Here is an 18537-nt window from a genome sequence, read left to right on the forward strand (position 1 = left end):
TGCTAAAATTATAGGGTTGCCAGGCGAGTTAAAACTATCATGCACAAAAAGAGCCAAACAAACTAATCTGCCATGTCAGCTAGGTTTCTTTTCTGATTTTGTTCAGAGGTCAAAACTAGTATGAGATATTACAATGACAGCAATGTAATAATTATCACAGTAATTAATAATTTGTATAATCAATATTACCAAAATAGCACAACAGAATTGTATATCATTAAGCATACCCAATTATTTCTGCCATTCTTTATTAAAAAATACTGCTGTACACATGAAATTTCAAAACAATGTTTAAGATGGGTAACACAATGGGATAATGACATTACAACTTGACACCTAATGGCATTCCTGGGAAGCCAAAGGTGACATATGAATTACTGAAACAAGGGAAAATAAAAAGAAATACACTGGTATCAACAAAATATTTACAAATCAGTAATTACACAAACAAAAACTTTAAAGTTACAAAACTTTGAATGACCAACATTACATGATTTAAGGGTTGTATTTTCTGTGCTTTTTATCTGTCAAAAACATACAAGGTCATAAAGTTCCCATATGTGGGACGGCATACTGGTGGGAATAAAGCGCTGGGATTTCAATCTTCGTGCAAAGTTAACATTAAGACAATCCTTTGTAAAGGGAATCGAAACGGGGTAAATGGGCTTCTCAAAATACCCAATAGAACTGGAGTAGCTTTAAAAAAATTATATTAAAAACAGAGACTCAATAACGAAAATACAAAACCAAACAAAAGCAAGCTTGTGTTACCCAACATCAACATTTGTCTGATGAGAACATTAGCCATCAACTTTAGACCAAGTCCTGAGGGTAGGTGGAAGGGCACAAAGCTAACATGTTTTATGCACACACATTTAGTTCTGCAACTTAGAATATAGCAGAGGGCAAATATGCTGGTCTACAAGTGATCAAAAAGAAAAGCCCTCTTTACCTCTTTTAGCTTTTCTCAAGAATTGGTCCACAAATTCACTTTTCAATGCGCTTTAGCCCCATAACTAAACAGATGATCCCCTTTTCTATTTTCAAAGAAAATACATTTCGAAACAAAAACTCAGGTTGCTTATAAATAAGCATTTCATATTTTCTTTAGAATACAAGCACTGTTTATACAAAAAGATTACAATATGATTTGTCAAAACATAAAAAAGATTTGCTCTTTTCTCAATAACTTGAGCTAATGATAAAAGACTGCTTTGCATGTTAAACTTTGAGTTATTCCATCTAAAAAGAACAATACTGTGGCAATTAGTCTTTGAATTTAACAATGTTGTTTATGTTAAAACTTGAATAAATTAAGTGCAACAATACTCTGACTTGTATACTAAACAACCTGTGATACCCCAGCTACGGCCTTCTTGTCCATGCTTTTTAAAATGTGTAAAGCAATATATCATGTGGTCTTCAAAGTCTGCAAAGTGAAGATAATCTTTCCTTGATGCAAGTCCCAAATGACAGAATTATATTAAAGCTTATAAAAGTGGACAGCAGAGAAATATTAAAAACTTCTCTCAAAACTACAAAGATTGATCATTTAAAAGTGAAGTCCGTAACATTTGTTTCAAATGCGCAGAGTCCGTTACAACCAAGTTCAGTTTCCGTGTTTTCTTCAAAACCGCAAGGCTAGCACTTGGTGCCTTTAAAACATTCAGTGCGGAGGAAAAAACAGGATGCAGTTACCACATTAAGAAATACATATATTTATATATTTGGCAGTCTTCAGTATCAAAGGTTCACTGTTTATCTTACGCTAATTATTCAATGAATACCAAATTTGGCATCAGAACCACAGGTCTAAATGCTGAAAGTTAGCATAGGAAGTAAAGTGACAGATTTCTTTAAGATTCAACTTCTGTAGTTTAGGTGTTTTGAGAATTATCAAATATAAGATTACTTTGGACTATGCAGTGATGGCAAAGGCACAGCAGAGCTTCCTCCTTCCAGGTCTATATGGCAAATCTTCACTCACTCTTATTGCCAGGTAACTGCTGTGTTGAACCTTCTAACCAGTGTTCTGTGTATCTGTTTCCAGTGTAAAGTACCGTAATAACGCTGTGGTTCAAAGAATAGCATTTTTATGCAAAAAATACATACTGTAAACCTAAATTAATACAGCCCTGAAACCTCAGGCATTTAACACAATTTGTATCAATGTTCCTTTAAAAATCTGCAAACGTGAATGCATCAGACAAGCAACAATATTTTAAAAGGCGCTGGTTGTGTTTGAGGATTATTTCGGAATAGAAAGGGGTGTTCAACTTGTACCACTATGCCAGTTGTGCGGGAACAAATTAAAAAATATTAAAGATGGCATTTAATAAATCATTTGATTTTTATATGCATCTTCTGTTTTAGGTATGTAAACTATATGTGGTGAAAAGGTATTTTAATCAACACACCTTTCTAAAGATTATAAACAAACTGCAATTTATAGCACGCAGATTAAATGGAATAATTAATATGGTCCTTTATGCCTTTCTGAGCACAAACACGTCCTTGCAATGTTATCCTTGAAAAAAATATTGCACCGTGAATTGTTTTTGCAAATATTTTCCCTTAATACGTATACACTGTGGCAAAATGTTGAAGTTCAAAAAAGTCTTTAAAAAATTTAAATTAGTGCATATACAAGTGGAAAAAATAAAAGCAGGAACATCAAGCACCCGATAGTGTTCCTTTATCTAAAATAAATTTCTTCACAGATAAAGCCTCCAATGGCAGCCATAGCTTTCGAATAAATGCAACATTCTTCCTTTCAAGTAACAGTGTACCTGACTGAAGTGCAAGCAGCTTTGCTCATCTCCTGTTTGTTTCCCAATTGTGAAATGAGATGACAATGACAAATCAGCTGTAGTGCAATTTGCTATTGGTTTAGTTCCTCAGCAATGTCCTGCATGCTTTTAGCAAATACTACAACTGACCATTTGCCGCTGCAAGCAGTTCTTGAAACGTATTCTCAAAGCAGCGTTTTAAATCACTGTAAGTCACCACAAGCACACTTTTCTCATCTCTGGAAATGAGGCTGATTTTTTCTGGCACACCAGCATCCAACTGAAAGGAAAGTTACAAGCACAACATTAAAGGTTTCTTCTTAATGTTAGATTGTGATTATTGTTTTTGAATAAAACATTTAACATTCTTATACTTTGGCCTGAAACACAAAATGTATTTACATACTAGCTGAAAAGCTTCAGGATCTCAAGTGATGTTTTTAAAGTTCAAAGGTGGAGACAATAAGAATCAACATAAACACGTACATAGGCTTTTCCTTCTGGAATATAGTACTGAACTATGAAGACATTTGGGAGACTACATATAAAGTTTTAGTTTCATTTAAGCCATGAAAAAACCTTGGGGGTGTTTGAAGAATTTTTGCAGAAAATGACTAGATCAGATATTTGACAACTATAATAGACTTAAAAAACAATTATTGCACCTGCATGAACCTGTAAAAAATTTGACACTCCGCTATTATACTGCTGCTACACTAACCTTTCTTCACCTGACCAAAATACAATGCTTACTGTACCATAGTTTTGTTAGAAAGCAAGCACAGAGTTGATAGTTATGCATTTTCGGAGAAGGCAGAATCTCTCTGAGCTCTGTGAACAGTGTCTATTATTTCATGTAGGACATCAGACAGGAAAAGGTGATCAGGACTCTATACCCAGGTAGAGATACAGACCAATACGCTTTGGCTGATGGGCTGAAAAGATCATACAGCGTTCCTGAAGGAGTCAAAGCAACAGTGACCTTCAGGATCTTCCTGGAGAGAAAATGGATACGTTTGCTGTCTTTTGACAAGGATTAATGGTTTTCATTTGTAAACACAGGCAGCGGCACATCAACTTTGTGTTTAGATAGGAGGTAATAAGGCAGATAAAAATGGGAGATTAAGGCACCTGTTGCTCTCCCCTCCAGAGTGGTGACCTGACTCGGGGAAACCTTTGAAAGTCAACCAACAGGAGCATGGGCTAGACAAGATTTTGTTGTAGCTAAGCTGAGAGCTGTATCTCAAGATTATAAATAGTGGAGGTCTGAGCACAGGTGCCCTGATGTCACCCTGGGCAATAAAGCAATAGGGACTGCCACAGTAGAACCAGTGTCCCCACAGTAAATGACAAAGGAGGAAAGGCTTGTATGCAGGAGAATGATATAAAAAGGGCATCACAACCTAGACAGAACGAACAAGTTACTAACCTTTGGTAAAGCCTTAACTGGTACAGACTATCAAGCTGCAGATTCCTTACCTTTGAATATTCCCTGGCGTCAGACTGGATTCAGAAATATTTCAGCAATCCCCTTCGCGGGCCGGTAGATGGAGACATTTGGCTCCGTGTGGCACTGTTAACACCGTCCTCACCAGAAATGACATGCACAGTGCTTATGTAGGTGCCAACCCACAGCATTCACCTCATGTCTTTACTGTATTTTCCACACAAGGGGCATGGAGTCAAGCTGAGCGGGATGACCAGTGTGCCTTAGTTGAGAGAAGACAGTTTGCAAAACGGGGAGAATTTTTGTGGGTGGGTCACTAAGGAATCTGAGGCTCGAAAGAGTCTCTACCACATTAAATGTTAGCTAAATAAGTAACTTGTTTATCTGATTGAGACGTCTAGCTGCGGAATCATTACTAGAGAACAGAAAGCAATCTCTCCGTGGAGGTGGGTCTGCAGACAGTCTAACAAAGAAGTCCTTGAGGAACAAATGGGCAAAGTGCCCATCTCCCAAGACCTGACTGTCGAGGAAATAGTGTTTAGCAAACGTGCAGTGACGCCCACATAGCTGCATGACAGATGCTCAGGACTGGGACTCCTCTAGCTAATGCAGTGGTTGATGCAGTAGCTCTTGTGGAGTGAGCTATTAAGCCCTTGGTGGCTGTTTCTTGGTCAATGCATATCAAATCTTACTGCAAATGGGAATCCATAGGGAGATGGTTCTTTTCGGAATTGCCTTACATTTCTTTGCCCCTACAAATCTAACAAAGAGTTGATCATCCACCGGGGAATTCTGTGGTACGATCAAAAACAATAATATTCTTTTTAGATTGAGACAGTGGAGTCTCTCCTCTTCTTTAGAAGAATGAGGCAGGGCAAAAAAAAAAGGTGGGAAGGGTGACTCTTTGTCCAATGTGAAAGGTTGTGATTACGTCTGGCAAAAAGGAATCCAAGGATCTAAGAATGAGCTTGTCTGAGGGTTTAATAGAAAGCACCTGGAATTCGCTAACCCTCCTGGCAGATGTTCTTGCCACAAGGAAGACAGAGATGATAGTTGAGAGCCATATAGAGCAAATGTGCATCGGCTAAGAAGGTGAACAAATGAAAAAGGTGAAAACTATGCTTAGACCCCACTGGGGCATAATGAAGGATGTAGAAGGAAACATATGCTGTAAAGCTTTAAGGAATCTAGTTACAACAGGTGACTTAAACAGAGAAGGTTCATCCGGCAACTGTAAAGAAGCTGAAATGCCAGATATCCTTTCACTGTGCCCAATGCAAAGCCTTGCCGGGCCACAGAAGGAATGAAAAGGAGAACTTCAGACAAAGGTTAAAAAAGAGTATCAACTGGTTTGGATGTACACCAAACCACAACCGTGCCCCATCGGTAGGCGTGGATGATTTTAGTAAAAGAATGCCCGGCTTCCAGAATGACATCACATACTTCAGGAGAGACCCTGATCTGCACTCAGGAAGGTAGAGGGGACAGGTTCGAGTGCAGTACCCTGCCTTGTTGCTGCAACAGACGCTCCTCCCGAATAGGTATCCTGACCGGAGGACAGATGCTCATGCTCAGGATTTCGAGATACCATACCCTGTGTGCCCAATCCGGAGCCACTAAGATGATTTGGACCCGGTCATTCTTGACCATCTTGAGAACTCTGGTTAGGAGTGGTATCAGCAGAAAAGAAATGAGTCCTGTGCTCCACTTTAGATGAAATGCATCTTCGAGCGAGAGCTGCCTTGGAAATCCCAGCGTGCAGAAGTGCTGACATTGTGCATTCTTGACGGTGGTGAACAGATCTTACCAAGGCTCGCCCCGATGTTGGAAATGAGCTTCCACCTTCTCTGTATGAAGATGCCATTTGTGATCCGCTAGGCAACCATGGCTGAGTTTGTCTGTTATGGCGTTCAGAAAGGCCGCCAGGTGCTGAACCATCAGGGATGTTCCCCTGATATTTCAGCCATGTACAGAGGCACATGGCCTCTTGATATAGGGTCCACAACACCACCCTTGCCTTTTTTGTTGCAGTACCACAAGGTAGTGTTGTTGTCAATGAAAACTTGCACTGGTCTTTCCTTGATCGAAGGAAGAAAAGCTTTTAATGCCAGCCAGATCATCTGGAGATCCAGAAGGTTGATGTGAAGCATGGGACTCCACTGGTGACCCGAGTCCTCTGATCTTCACCTCTCCCAGGTGGCCACCGTAGCCCAGAAGTGACCCATTTGTCACCACTGTGAGCTCTGGGTAGGGAAGAGGGGTCTGCCACTGACAATCCAATGCAGTCCATGAGCTGCCACTGCAGGTCTCTTGCAATCCCTCTGATTTCTGGGCCAGGTCAGAAAGATGTCCCTGATGCTGTGCCCACTGGAGAGCCGGAATATGCCAACAGGCATGTTTTACCAACACGATGCAAGAGGCAATGAGACCCAACAGCCTCAATCAATCTCACCAAAATCCAGGATTGAGGTTGAAACTTTAGTATCCTAGCCCGAATATCCTGGACTTGCTGTTCTAGAGGATAAGCCTGAAACTTCCCTGTATCTAGAAAGCTCCCATGAAGGGGAGCATCTGAGATGGAGTCAGATGAGACTACGGCACATTGACAGTGAACCCCAGAGGGTGCAGGGAGTCCATTGTAGCTTTCAGGGCAAGCCCGCCTTTAACAGGCAATTTTTGTGGAAGGGGAAGGCTGGAACCCCTGACCTCAGCTGATGTGCTGCAACTTCCACCATCACCTTCATGAACACCTGAGGGGCACTAGTAAGGCCAAATGAAAAACACAGGAAACTAATAATGCTCCTTCTGCACTGTGAACCACAGGTCGCGTCTGTGGGCAGGTAGGACGAGAAAGTGAATTAGGTGTCCTGCAAGTCCAACGCTACCATCCATTCTTCAGGGTCGAGGGCAGATAAGACCTGAGCCAGGGGGAGCAACCTGAGTTTTTCCTTATTCAAGAAGTAATTGAGAGGGCACAGATCTAAGATAGGACGGAGTCTTCCATCCTTCATTGGCACCAGATAGTAGCGGGAATAGCAACCACAGCCTACTCCTGAAGCTAGCACCCTATCGATGGCTCCTTTGCCCAGAAGGATGAGTACTTCCTGTTGCAAAAGCACAAAGTGGTCAGTTCTCTGCCAGTCAATCTGGGGAATGAGGGAGTGGCTGTGGGGTTTGTTGGGATCGGTGGGCATAACCTTGTTGGACAATCTGGGTCATCCATTTGTCTGTTGTCTATCTCCCGCTACTAGTGCAGATAGTATCTGATTCGGCTGCCAACGGGGTTCCCATGCTGGATTGAGGGTAAACTGAAGAGACTTTTTGACTGTGTTGCTCCTGGGTGGGTAGTTTGGGTGAGGGAGTGGATTGGGCAGACTTCTGTCTGTCTGCCCCATGAGGATTGTGGGGGCCGCGGCTGTAAAAGGACTGAGTCTGCTGGCTGTGGTGGCTAAGGGGGGGAAGGACGTGGCTGTTACTCTTTAACGTAGCCACGCAGGGAAAGTAAGTAAAAATGTGGCTGTCGTGGGTAGCAGAGAGCCCCAGGGATCTAACAGTAGCCTACTGTCCTTTAATCTCTCCAAGATCGAATCCGCCTTGTCTACAAACAGACAGGCATGGCCTAGAGCAAGGCTTGGACATCTCCAGAAAAGTCAGTTTTCGTCAAACAGGTGGGACATTGAAGCAATGGCTCGGCCCAGTGAGTCAGTCGTATCCAACCTACATCCGTTTGTAAATTTTGCTGCATCTCGCCTATCAGCAATAGTTTAGGAAATTATGTCTGGAACTCATCTGGGAACAGATGCAGCACTTGAGCAAAAACACACACAGTATCGGATTAATGCCCCAATAAGCATGTGGTGTTCATGAACGCGGTGGCTAAGCTGGCAGAACATAAAATTCTCTTTCCAAAGGAATCTAGCCCCTTGGATACCCTATCCAGTGGTGTGGTGGGGAACGCTGTGGAATTGATTCAGGACGTTAAGGCCTGGACTACCAGACTCTCAGGGGTAGGGTGATGGGAGAGAAATGCAAGGTCCTCGGGAATGAGCGAGCAATGGTCCTGTGCACAGGAGTGACTGTGCAGGGCTTGGCCCAGATCTCTAGCGTGACATCAGTGAGGAATTTGTTTAAGTATAGTAAGGGTTCTTATAGGGATAACCCTGGTTGAAGAATCTCTGTCAAAACATTTTTTTTTTTACTCAAACTGTAGGCAGCTGTAGGGGCAGGACCTTAGCCACCCTCTAGACCATCATTTTAAGGGAAGCCCCTTCCTCCATTTCCACTGTGGGACAAGAGAAGAGGCCAGAGTCTGATGAGGCGTCCAGACTACTGGCGTCAGCCAGGTCCTCATACCAGTTGTCATCAGCCATGGCTTCTGGTAGGGGCTCAGTACGGGAATAGGGATTCACAGATCCCCATATTTCATGCTCCTCACTAAGCTTTTCAGTGAAATAGGGCTCTGTCTCCAGTTGAGGACAAGTGGACCTGGTTGGCATCCGGACCGAGGTTATGCAACGCCACCCTGGGTCCATATAGGAGTCAGGTATCATGATGGTTTTGTGCCTCTGATGGGCTTCGGCAGTGCTGGGTACAGTGCCACTGCAATGGACCCTGTAGGAGGTCGCAGCCAAACTGGATCTAAAAACTGATCCCATGGGGTCGACTAGCACCTAGGGCGAACCCATCAGTGGAACCCCTGTCGCAGACTCTCCCAAAACGTGGGAACTCGAAGGTGCTCCAGATGGGTTTGTCCACCCAAAAATGAGGATTATGGCCACAGAAAACTTCGGAGTAGAGGGAGGGTCGCTCTGGCTCTAGGGAATTCAGGGAAGCGCGGAGCGGACCCAGTATCCAATGCCAGCTGCAAAGGGACCACCCGCGAGTCATATAAGAACATGTGGCATCCTTCCATCTTGTTGTCTGTAGAAAGGGAGTGACACAGAGAAGTCAAAGAGCCCTTCTTCTTCTTGAGGGGCTTACCAGAAGTAGTCCTGGAGTGGGACGAGAACAGACAAGCGGTCCAGAGACCTCCCACAGGAACGGGACCTGGGGAGGCGTGGATTCACACAGAGAGTGGCCAACAGCTTCATGGTCCACTTGCAGAAGCCCTGGGATTCATTTTCTTGCACACCATACACAACATGGAGTTTTGGTTCCTCTACAGGCACCACAGACATACCAAGTAGGGGGGTGTCAGTCACTGACATCTGTCAATGACGGGCAACACCAGGTTTGAACTCGGTGGGTTTCTTCGGGGATAGCTCAGAAAAAAGGTGGAAAAAAAGAGAGCAGAGTAGGCCTATAAAAGGTTAAAAATAGTCCATCAAAAAGTGACTAAAGGGAGCCCGATCTGGATCCGCACTGATGAAATGGAAAAGATGGAACAGAGGTCAGTGGGCTGTGGTGGTGCCTACATAGATACCTGGCACGTCATTTCCGGCATAGATGACGGCACACAGAGCCGAATGGCCCCACCTACCGGCATGCAAGGGAGATTGCTCAAATATTTATAAATCCAGTCTAATGCTTAGGAATATTCTAAGCTAAGGAATCAGCAGGTAGAATTCTCTATCAGATACAGTCTATTACTGTACAAGGGAATATGGTGGCTATATTGCTTTATGGGTATGGCTGTGTTTGAATGCTGAGATGTCTCTTCTCCATGATACATGGCCATTCAGCAAAGTGGAAGGTTGGTTAACTGCAGTCAAAGCAACAGTATAATTTGACTTCTAAACAGGTCGACATTTCAGAGATGAAAGAGCATGGCTTCTTACTGAGGCAGGAGCATAGGTTTGACAATTGGCATCCAAGATGTGTCATGACACAAATAAAGACCAGTGATCTTGAGAAACAGCCTAGGAAAATCAAAACAATTTAGTTTTGGCCCGAGGGTGTAGTATTCAGCTTACCACATAAATGACAACAATGGCAACAAAGTGAAGAAGATTGTTGCCCTGCAGACCAGGTTCAAGTAGTGGAGGTTTCACTGAAAACACCAATTGTGTCTGCCAAATGGAAGTGGGAGAGGAGAGCAAGGGAAAGCTAAAGAACTTTGATAATGGGGCACTCACTGACCATAGGGAGTGCCTGCTGACCACTTATTGCATACTCCATTAGCTTCCCTGGCCCTTACCTCCCAGCATACACGTTTCAATGTCATATCCTTTTACTTCTCCCCGATTCTACTTTCTCTTCATAGCTACACAGACCTTGCTACCCCACTATGACCTGGTTTCACATCCTAGGTTTTTCCCTACTTTTTGCTTTTGCTTCAACAGCTTTTTTTTTTGGCTGCCACGATCCCCCTTTATACATGCTCCTCTCTTCATCAGTCCCCTCTTTCTTAGTTCTACTCTTTCCAAAGGATGGGAATCTTTGTGTTCCCCAGTGGGCACAAATACGTAGCCTCTATCTGAGTAGGAAAGGACCATGGATGGGCCTTTGTCATGACATGTAATCAACAACGGTCATTGGAGGAAAATGCCTGAGACTTCTTATTACAACTTTATGTACGAGGAGCAATGCATTTTGGGCAACATTATAATCTCAAATATGTGCTCCCTATTGTGTTAGCTGTTAGAAATTAAGGCATGTACTGTTGTTCTTTTGTAGAGCATATTCCAAATAAAAACAAAACTTAAAAGAAAACTTCTTTATCTGGTTCATCAATATTTATGTTTGGGCTAATTTTGTAAGATACCTGAAACTGAACCCCCTAAAAGATGTATTTGCATGCAGTGGTTTAATACTAATGTGATGAAGCTCAACCACCTTGGTAACATTTGCAACCGACTAGGTTTAAGCAAAAGACATCTGACCAGGGCAAATTAGTCTTCTAATGCACTGTTGATGCGCTATTTAGTTAGGTTTCTTCAGCAACTCACTCAATTGAACTTGCAGTATCAGCAACTTCAGATCCTGTAATTCAATATTTTAACAAACTTCTTCTGCTATTATATGCAACTGAAATGATTAACATGTGAAACAATTCTACACCAGTGGTTCCCAACCTTTGTACTTCTGTGGACCCCCACGTTATTATTACTGGAACCCAAGAGCCCCCGCTGAATCATTATTGGAATCCGAGGACCCCCAACTGAGACATTACTGGAAGCCAGGGACCCACACCTAAACATTGTTCATGGTTTGAATCACAAAATATACACAAAAAATACAGAAACAAGTATTCCATCAAACATACACAAATGTTAACACATCATGTAATTGTCATACCTGTAAAATAAAAAATAAATTTTTTTAATAGGAATGTTGGAGCTTTCCTAATTTCAATTGAAGCTACACATTGTCCATGATGTATTCTGTTTGATATACCTGCTGCACTTCTCCCTCAAATCAATCTGAGGATACAAATTAAATTTTTAGCCTCCAATTTCCAATTCCTTGAAATTTACAGTACATTTTAAAATGTTCAACTGTACATTTACCCACTTTATTTATATGCAATTAATTAATCTGTTAACGTTAGTTAACTTCTAAGAAGTCATGGACCCACTACACCATGAAGACATTGCTGTAAAAACAATACCACTGCATTGATAATTCTCCAGACGTGCTCTCTTGGGGCACCTGTTTGAAAACAGAACACAAACTGCCTGAACTGTACGGCTCCGGGAGAAAACAGCTACCTGTGCCGCACAACTTGTTCACATACCTCAACTCGAAACGGTTTCCTCTATCAGGAGGTTACTGGAGGGCGCGAACACATACTTCACTGGTGTAAGGCAGCATTGGACTGAATGTCAGAAAGAAGGGGGGACTGAAACCTTGCAACTCGTGTACCAGTTGGCACTCTAAAACATGGGACCCTTCATTAACTGTTAATTGAAAGGATGAACTGCACAAGGAGCTGGAATAAAGCACTCCATTATGATGGAGGATATGGGGACAGGAGTAGAAGGCTAATGCCTAAAGGACAACATTCTGCCTACCCCCTTTCTTGGTCCAATTGTTGAGGGTAATAATCTTTGTTTTATGAAACTCCTTTATTGTCCCCAGCCCTCCCTAAGCGAGTATCCTTGGGAACAAACTATGACATAGGTTACTTATAAGGCTAGCAATCCTCATTTAATGATCACCTCTGTTGATCCCCAGCTGGTCACCTACCACTGCAAGCAAACATAAAATGGTGCCAAAGACTTGTTTTTTGTGTTTCTTCAAACAACAGCTCTTGTTGCTGGCCCAAGGTCTCCCTAAGCTAGCATCCTTCAGGGTGAAATAAGACATTAGGCTACTTATAAGCCTAAGTATAACCTTCAAATATCGCCATATGATATCAGCAAAGACTCTTTTAATGAATAGTCCATGTTTAGCTCAAGGCAAGGCTTAATTTGAGACAGTAGATGCAGGTCAGGCGCACCAGCTCTCATTTTGGGGACCAGGACTGATTTCTCAACAGACACTGACAGAAAAAGAGAAAGGCAAAATGGGAGTAGACAAAAGGAAGATAAAATGGGAAAAAAATGACAACGTGCAGAAAGCAGAGATGAAAACGAATCAGCAAGAGTGGGATAAGGGGGAGGGGGCAGTTTATAAAAAACGCAGGAGGTGGAATCACGAATAGACCAGTTGGTATTCCCTCGGTTTTCACTACTAGGTTTGTTGAGCTTCTCCAAACAAGAGGCAGAGAAGCTTGAAATCAAGGTCACCTAAAGAGTAGAAAACTAAGCTGTTTACACAATATTACCATTGTAACAGAAAATGAGGTACAGAAATCTATGCTAAAAATAAAACCCCAACTTGTTTTGAAAAAAATCATATAGAAAAGAAACGTGTATCGAATGTTTAACAAATATTCTGGTTCCGTGCAGTATTTTGCCAAGACCTCCACAGAGGAGAAACACAAAAGCACAGAAAATGTGAAAAACACAGTTGCAACCCCTTTCTACTCGATTAGGCCACCAAATAAAATAATTCAGAGATAAAATCCAAATGAATAAGTGATAGTAAGTGCACAAGAGAAAGCTGTGAGAAATGAACTCTCAATCCTGCCATATCCCTTTATGACTTTTCTCAAAGGCAGCTAAAGGGCGATTGGTGAAAAGAACTCGTGCAACAGATCTACCAATACAAATACAAAACCAATGGCTTAGAAATCAGCCTTAAAAACGTAGTTATCAGTCATAAGAAAATGAAACTCAGCACAGATAAAGCAAGAGAGGACGTCAAAGGGCAGATAAATAAGAGAAGCTTCTGGTGATGAGAACATGATTGCCCTTGCGTACCTTTTTGACACAAGATAATCAAAGATTTCAATACTGCAACTGCTGGATGCAAACCACAATTAAAGTTAGAGGAAGATAAAAATGAAAATGGGTGGAATGGACAGTCATGATCAACGGGGAGTATTCATGATGGAAAATCAAAACCACTGAACTATAACAGTCAGGGTGTGAAATTCCTATAGCCCGACTCCCAGGACATATTGTTTTGGGTCAAAGACAACAATGCTTCAGGTTTATTTTGTACTTGTGATAAGTAGGCCCAGCCCCTGCAGCACAAACCCTTTGGCTGCCTGTTTACAGTACCATATTATGGATCGGGGAAGGGCACTGTCTGCAGTTAAGGTAATATTTGTGTCCATAAGTTAATGCTGCTTGAACTTGTTATTATGGTTCATTAATACAGAGCACTTATTATTAGAGTAAGCGCTCTAAGGAAATGTCAGCTCGGACTGCACAGCTTGCAGTGGTTCCAGTATCAAAATATGTACACACATTGGCAACGTTTAACAACATGAGGCTAACTATAATGCTCCCAGAATGCTTGCTGATTAGATGCAAATAGCTGCACAAGCTTGAAAACAAGATTGAGGAGTCTTTGCTTTAAAATTAAATGTTCACAAAAAAAGGCAAAAAAAAAAAAAAGTTTTGCTAAACTACTGTGAAATTTTAAGTTACATTTCTTTGAGGCATCAGCTTCATGTGTTGATGCATGCTAGTATTCCCCAAAAATATTCTCAATGGAAAATCAGTGCAACCAGCTGCAACAAGATTATGGCAAACATGAAAATAAATAATCATTGACAAAACCAATAGGTCTGACATTGGCGATCAGCCTTTTGGTTTTGAAAATGCATATCTTGTTTTGACATTGTTTTTGTAAAACTTTATGGTTGTGGGAGCTGGCAGCCCCTCATCATTATAACAAGCATTGCCAAAAAGCAATACTATTTTTTGGTCTCAAAAGGCACACACTACCACAATAGTCTCTGGGAATGAACAAAACTACTTTGTGTGGTGATATGCTTCGTGTGAAAGAGCAGAATGCTGTCACTCACATTGGAGCATATATATATATATATATATATATATATATATATATATATGGAAAATGTCACTTACCCAGTGTACATCTGTTCGTGGCATGTTCTGCTGCAGATTCACATGCTATGCATTGCTACCACCATCTAGTGTTGGGCTCGGAGTGTTACAAGTTGCTTTTCTTCGAAGAAGTCTTTTCGGTGTCACAGGATCGAGTGACTCCTCCTCTCGGTTCCATCGCGCATGTTCATCGACTCCATTGTTAGATTGTTTTCCCACAGAGGGTGAAGAAAGGAGTGATAAAGTATATGAGAGAAAAAGACGTCTATGAAAATGTAAATGTATATACATATGTACAAATGTGTTAACTTAAACAACTACAGGCTTTCGGAGAGGAGGGAGGGTGCTTGTGAACAGATGTACACTGGGTAAGTGACATTTTCTGTTCGATGGCATGTGTTGCTGCAGATACACATGCTATGCATAGACTAAAAAGCAGTTAGTCCTCCCAAAAATAGCGGTGGCTAGCCTGTAGGAGTTGAAGTTGTTTGAAATAATGTTCTTAGGACAGATTGTCCTACAATGGCTTGTTGTTGTGAGAAAACATCAACACAGTAGTGTTTAGTAAATGTGTGAGGTGTTGACCATGTAGCTGCTTTACATTTATCAGCCATTGGTACGTTTCCTAAAAAAGCCATTGTTGCACCTTTCTTTCTTGTAGAATGTGCTTTACGAGCAACTAAAAGTTGTATTTTTGCTTTGATATAACATGTTTGTATACATCTAACAATCCATCTTGCTAAACCTTGTTTTGATATAGGATTGCCTGTTGTTGGAAAGCTACAATAAGTTATTTTGTTTTCCTAAACTGTTTAGTTCTGTCTATGTAGTACATTAGAGCTCTTTTGAGATCTAGTGTATGCAGAGCTCTGCCACAGAATTGTGCTGTGGAAAGAAGACTGGCAATTCCACTGTTTGATTGATGTGAAATGGTGAGACTACTTTTGGTAGAAATTTTGGCTTTGTTCTTAGTACAACGTTGTGTTTGTGTACTCGGAAAAAAGGTTCTTAAGAGTAAAAGCTTGTATTTCACTTACTCTTCTTAAAGAAGTAATTGCCACAAGGAAGGCAACCTTCCATGTTAGAAATTGAATTTGGCGAGAGTGCATGGGTTCAAAAGGTGGTCCCATAAGTCTGGTAAGCACTATATTTAAATTCCAAGATGGAACTGGTGGTGTTCCTGGTGGAATGATGAGTTTTAACCCTTCTATGAAAGCTTTAATAACAGGAACTCTAAAGAACTATGTTGAATAGTTTGTAAATATGCAGATATTGCAATAAGGTGTATTTGTATGGAGGAAAAGGCTCAATTTGATTTTGGAAATGAAGTAAGTAACATACAATGGCTTGTATTAATGCTGTAAGAGGATCTATGGTTTTAGATTGACAATAGTAGACCAGTCTTTTTCACTTGTTTGTGTAGCACTGTCTAGCAGTGGGTTGTCGTGCTTGTTTAATGACTTACATACATTCTGATGGCAGTTGTAAATATCCAAATTCTATGACTTATGGAGCCAAGTCGCTAGATTGAGAGCATTGGGGTCTGGGTGTCTGATTTGACCTTTGTTTTGTGTTAGCATATCTGGTCGGCGCAGGAGTTTGGAGTGAGGTACCACAGATAGATCTAGTAGTAGTGTGTACCATTGCCGACGTGCCCATGTTGGTGCTATGAGTATCATGTTGAGTGAAGTTTGACGCAACTTGTTGACTAGAAATGGAAGGAGTGGGAGAGGGTGAAAAGCGTAAGCGACTATCCCTGACCAGTTGATCCATAGAGCATTGCTCTTGGATACAGGGTGTGGGTATTTGGATGCAAAGTTTGGCATTTTGCATTTTTGCTTGTTGCAAATAGGTCTATTTCTGGTGTCCCCCACTTTTGAAAGTACTGTTGAAGTTCCTGAGAGTGAATCTCCCATTTGTGTATCGGTTGGTGTGTTCTGCTTAGGAGATCCGCTAGCTGATTGTGTATTCCTAGAATGTATTCTGCTAGTAGATGAATGCGATTGTGAATTGCCCATTTCCATATTGTTTGGGCTAGAAGGGACAGTTGAGATGGATGTGTTCCGCCTTGTTTCTTTAGATAATACATGGTTGTCATATTGTCTGTTTTTATCAAGACAGTTTTGTGTTTGTGAAGTGGTTGAAACGCTTTTAGGGCAAGGAATACAGCTAATAATTCTAAATGGTTTATGTGATAATTTAGCTGTTTTGAAACCCATTCCCCTTGTATGGTAAGGTTATTGAGATGAGCTCCCCAACCTATCATTGATGCATCTGTTGATATTGTGGTCTGAGGCACAGGTTCTTGAAATGACCGCCCCTTCATTAAATTGCTGAGATTCCACCACTGAAGGGACTTGTGCGTTTGGCGGTCTAACAACACTAGATCTTGCAATTGACCTTGTGCTTGAGACCATTGTTTTGAGAGGTACTGTTGAAGTGCTCTCATGTTTAGCCTTGCATGCGGTACTATCGCTATGCAGGATGCCATCATTCCCAATAGTTTCATGATAAATCTTACAGTATATTGTTGATTTGGCTGCATTTGTGGTATGAGATTTTGGAAAGCTTGTATCCTTTGTGTATTTTGATAGGCTAAGGTTTTTTGTGTATTGAGAATAGCACCTAGGTAAGGTTGCACCTGTGCTGGTGGAAGATGGGATTCTGGTAATTGAGTGTGAACCCTAATGTATGTAAGGTTTCTATTGTGTATTGAGTGTGTTGTTGACATTGTATAAAATTGCTTTATTTTATTAGCCAATCGTCTAGATAAGGAAAGACATGTATGCGTTGTTTTCTTAGGTAAGCTGCTACTACTGCTAAACATTTTGTGATTACCCTTAGAGTAGTTGTTATGCCGAATGGCAGAACTTTGAATTGGTAATGCTTTCTGCCTATCACAAACCTTAAGTATTTTCTGTGAGCTGGATGGATGGGTATATGGATATACGCATCTTTGAGATCTAATGCAGTCATGTAATCTTGTTTTTGTAGTAGTGGTATTACATCCTGTAGAGTTATCATGTGAAAGTGTTCTGACAGGATATATAGATTTAGTGGTGTGACATCTAGAATGGGTCTGAGACTGCCATCCTTTTTGGGAATGAGTAAGTATAGTGAATATACCCCTGTTCTGTGTTGAGATTTTGGAACTAATTCTATTGCCTGTTATAGCAGTAGCGATTGAAGTTCTTGTTGTAATAGAACGTTGTGTTCTGGGGACAACCTGTGATAACGAGAAGGAATATTTGAAGGGGTAGAAATCAATTCTAGGCAATAACCATTACAGATAATTGAGAGAACCCACTGGTCTGTGGTAATATTTTCATTGGAAGTGGAACTGCTGTAGTCTGCCCCCTACAGGAGATGTGTGGGGTTAAGGCCTGCTTATGAAGTTGCTGTTTTGATGGGGTAGTGATTAGTTTGAGGCCTGGAATTTGCCTCTGGCTCTGAAGTGTTGTCCTCCATAAGAGCCTCTAAATCCCCCTCCCTGGTACTGCTGCTGATGACCTTGTTTAGGCTGGGAGGTAGAAGCCTACGTAGATTCGGGCTTGAATCCTCCTCTAAATTGCTGCTTACGAAAGGAGCCTCTATGAAAGTGGTTCTCAAACTTTTTAATGCTGCACCCCCCAATTCTTCTATTAATTTGGCAATGTTTAAATATGTCTAGACTTATTTAAACAATGCAGTTAAGTTCGGTTACCTTTTAAAAAATGCAATTAATGTATTTCTTTTTTTATAGACCAGTTTATCTGCATAATGCCTCTTTTGGCCAGTGCCTGGCGCCCCCCCTGGGATCACTTGAGCCCCCCTAGGGAGGCCCACCCCCCTGCTCTATAATGTGTTTGTTGTGTATAAGGCTCCCATTGCCTTGGCAGTGTTATATATATATATATATATATATATATATATTTTTTTTTTTAATCGAAGGGCATATTTTGTACTGCCTGCTGTATTT

General features: G+C 41.4%; 1 protein-coding gene across 2 annotated transcripts in view; it reads right to left on the bottom strand.

Moving 5' to 3' along the window:
• Positions 1–231: 231 nt before the first annotated feature.
• Positions 232–18537, bottom strand: part of PAN3 (poly(A) specific ribonuclease subunit PAN3) — a 620383-nt gene continuing 602077 nt past the window's right edge. Inside the window, exon 20 of one of the 2 annotated variants that reach the window (XM_069202205.1) lies at positions 232–3069. In XM_069202205.1, coding sequence (XP_069058306.1) covers positions 2929–3069 — 141 coding nt within the window. In that variant the 3' untranslated portion in view covers positions 232–2928. The remainder of the gene's footprint in view (positions 3070–18537) is intronic. The other variant, XM_069202206.1, reaches the window with a different exon arrangement.

Source organism: Pleurodeles waltl, chromosome 8, assembly GCF_031143425.1.
Source record: "Pleurodeles waltl isolate 20211129_DDA chromosome 8, aPleWal1.hap1.20221129, whole genome shotgun sequence".
Classification (NCBI taxonomy): Eukaryota; Metazoa; Chordata; class Amphibia; order Caudata; family Salamandridae; genus Pleurodeles; species Pleurodeles waltl.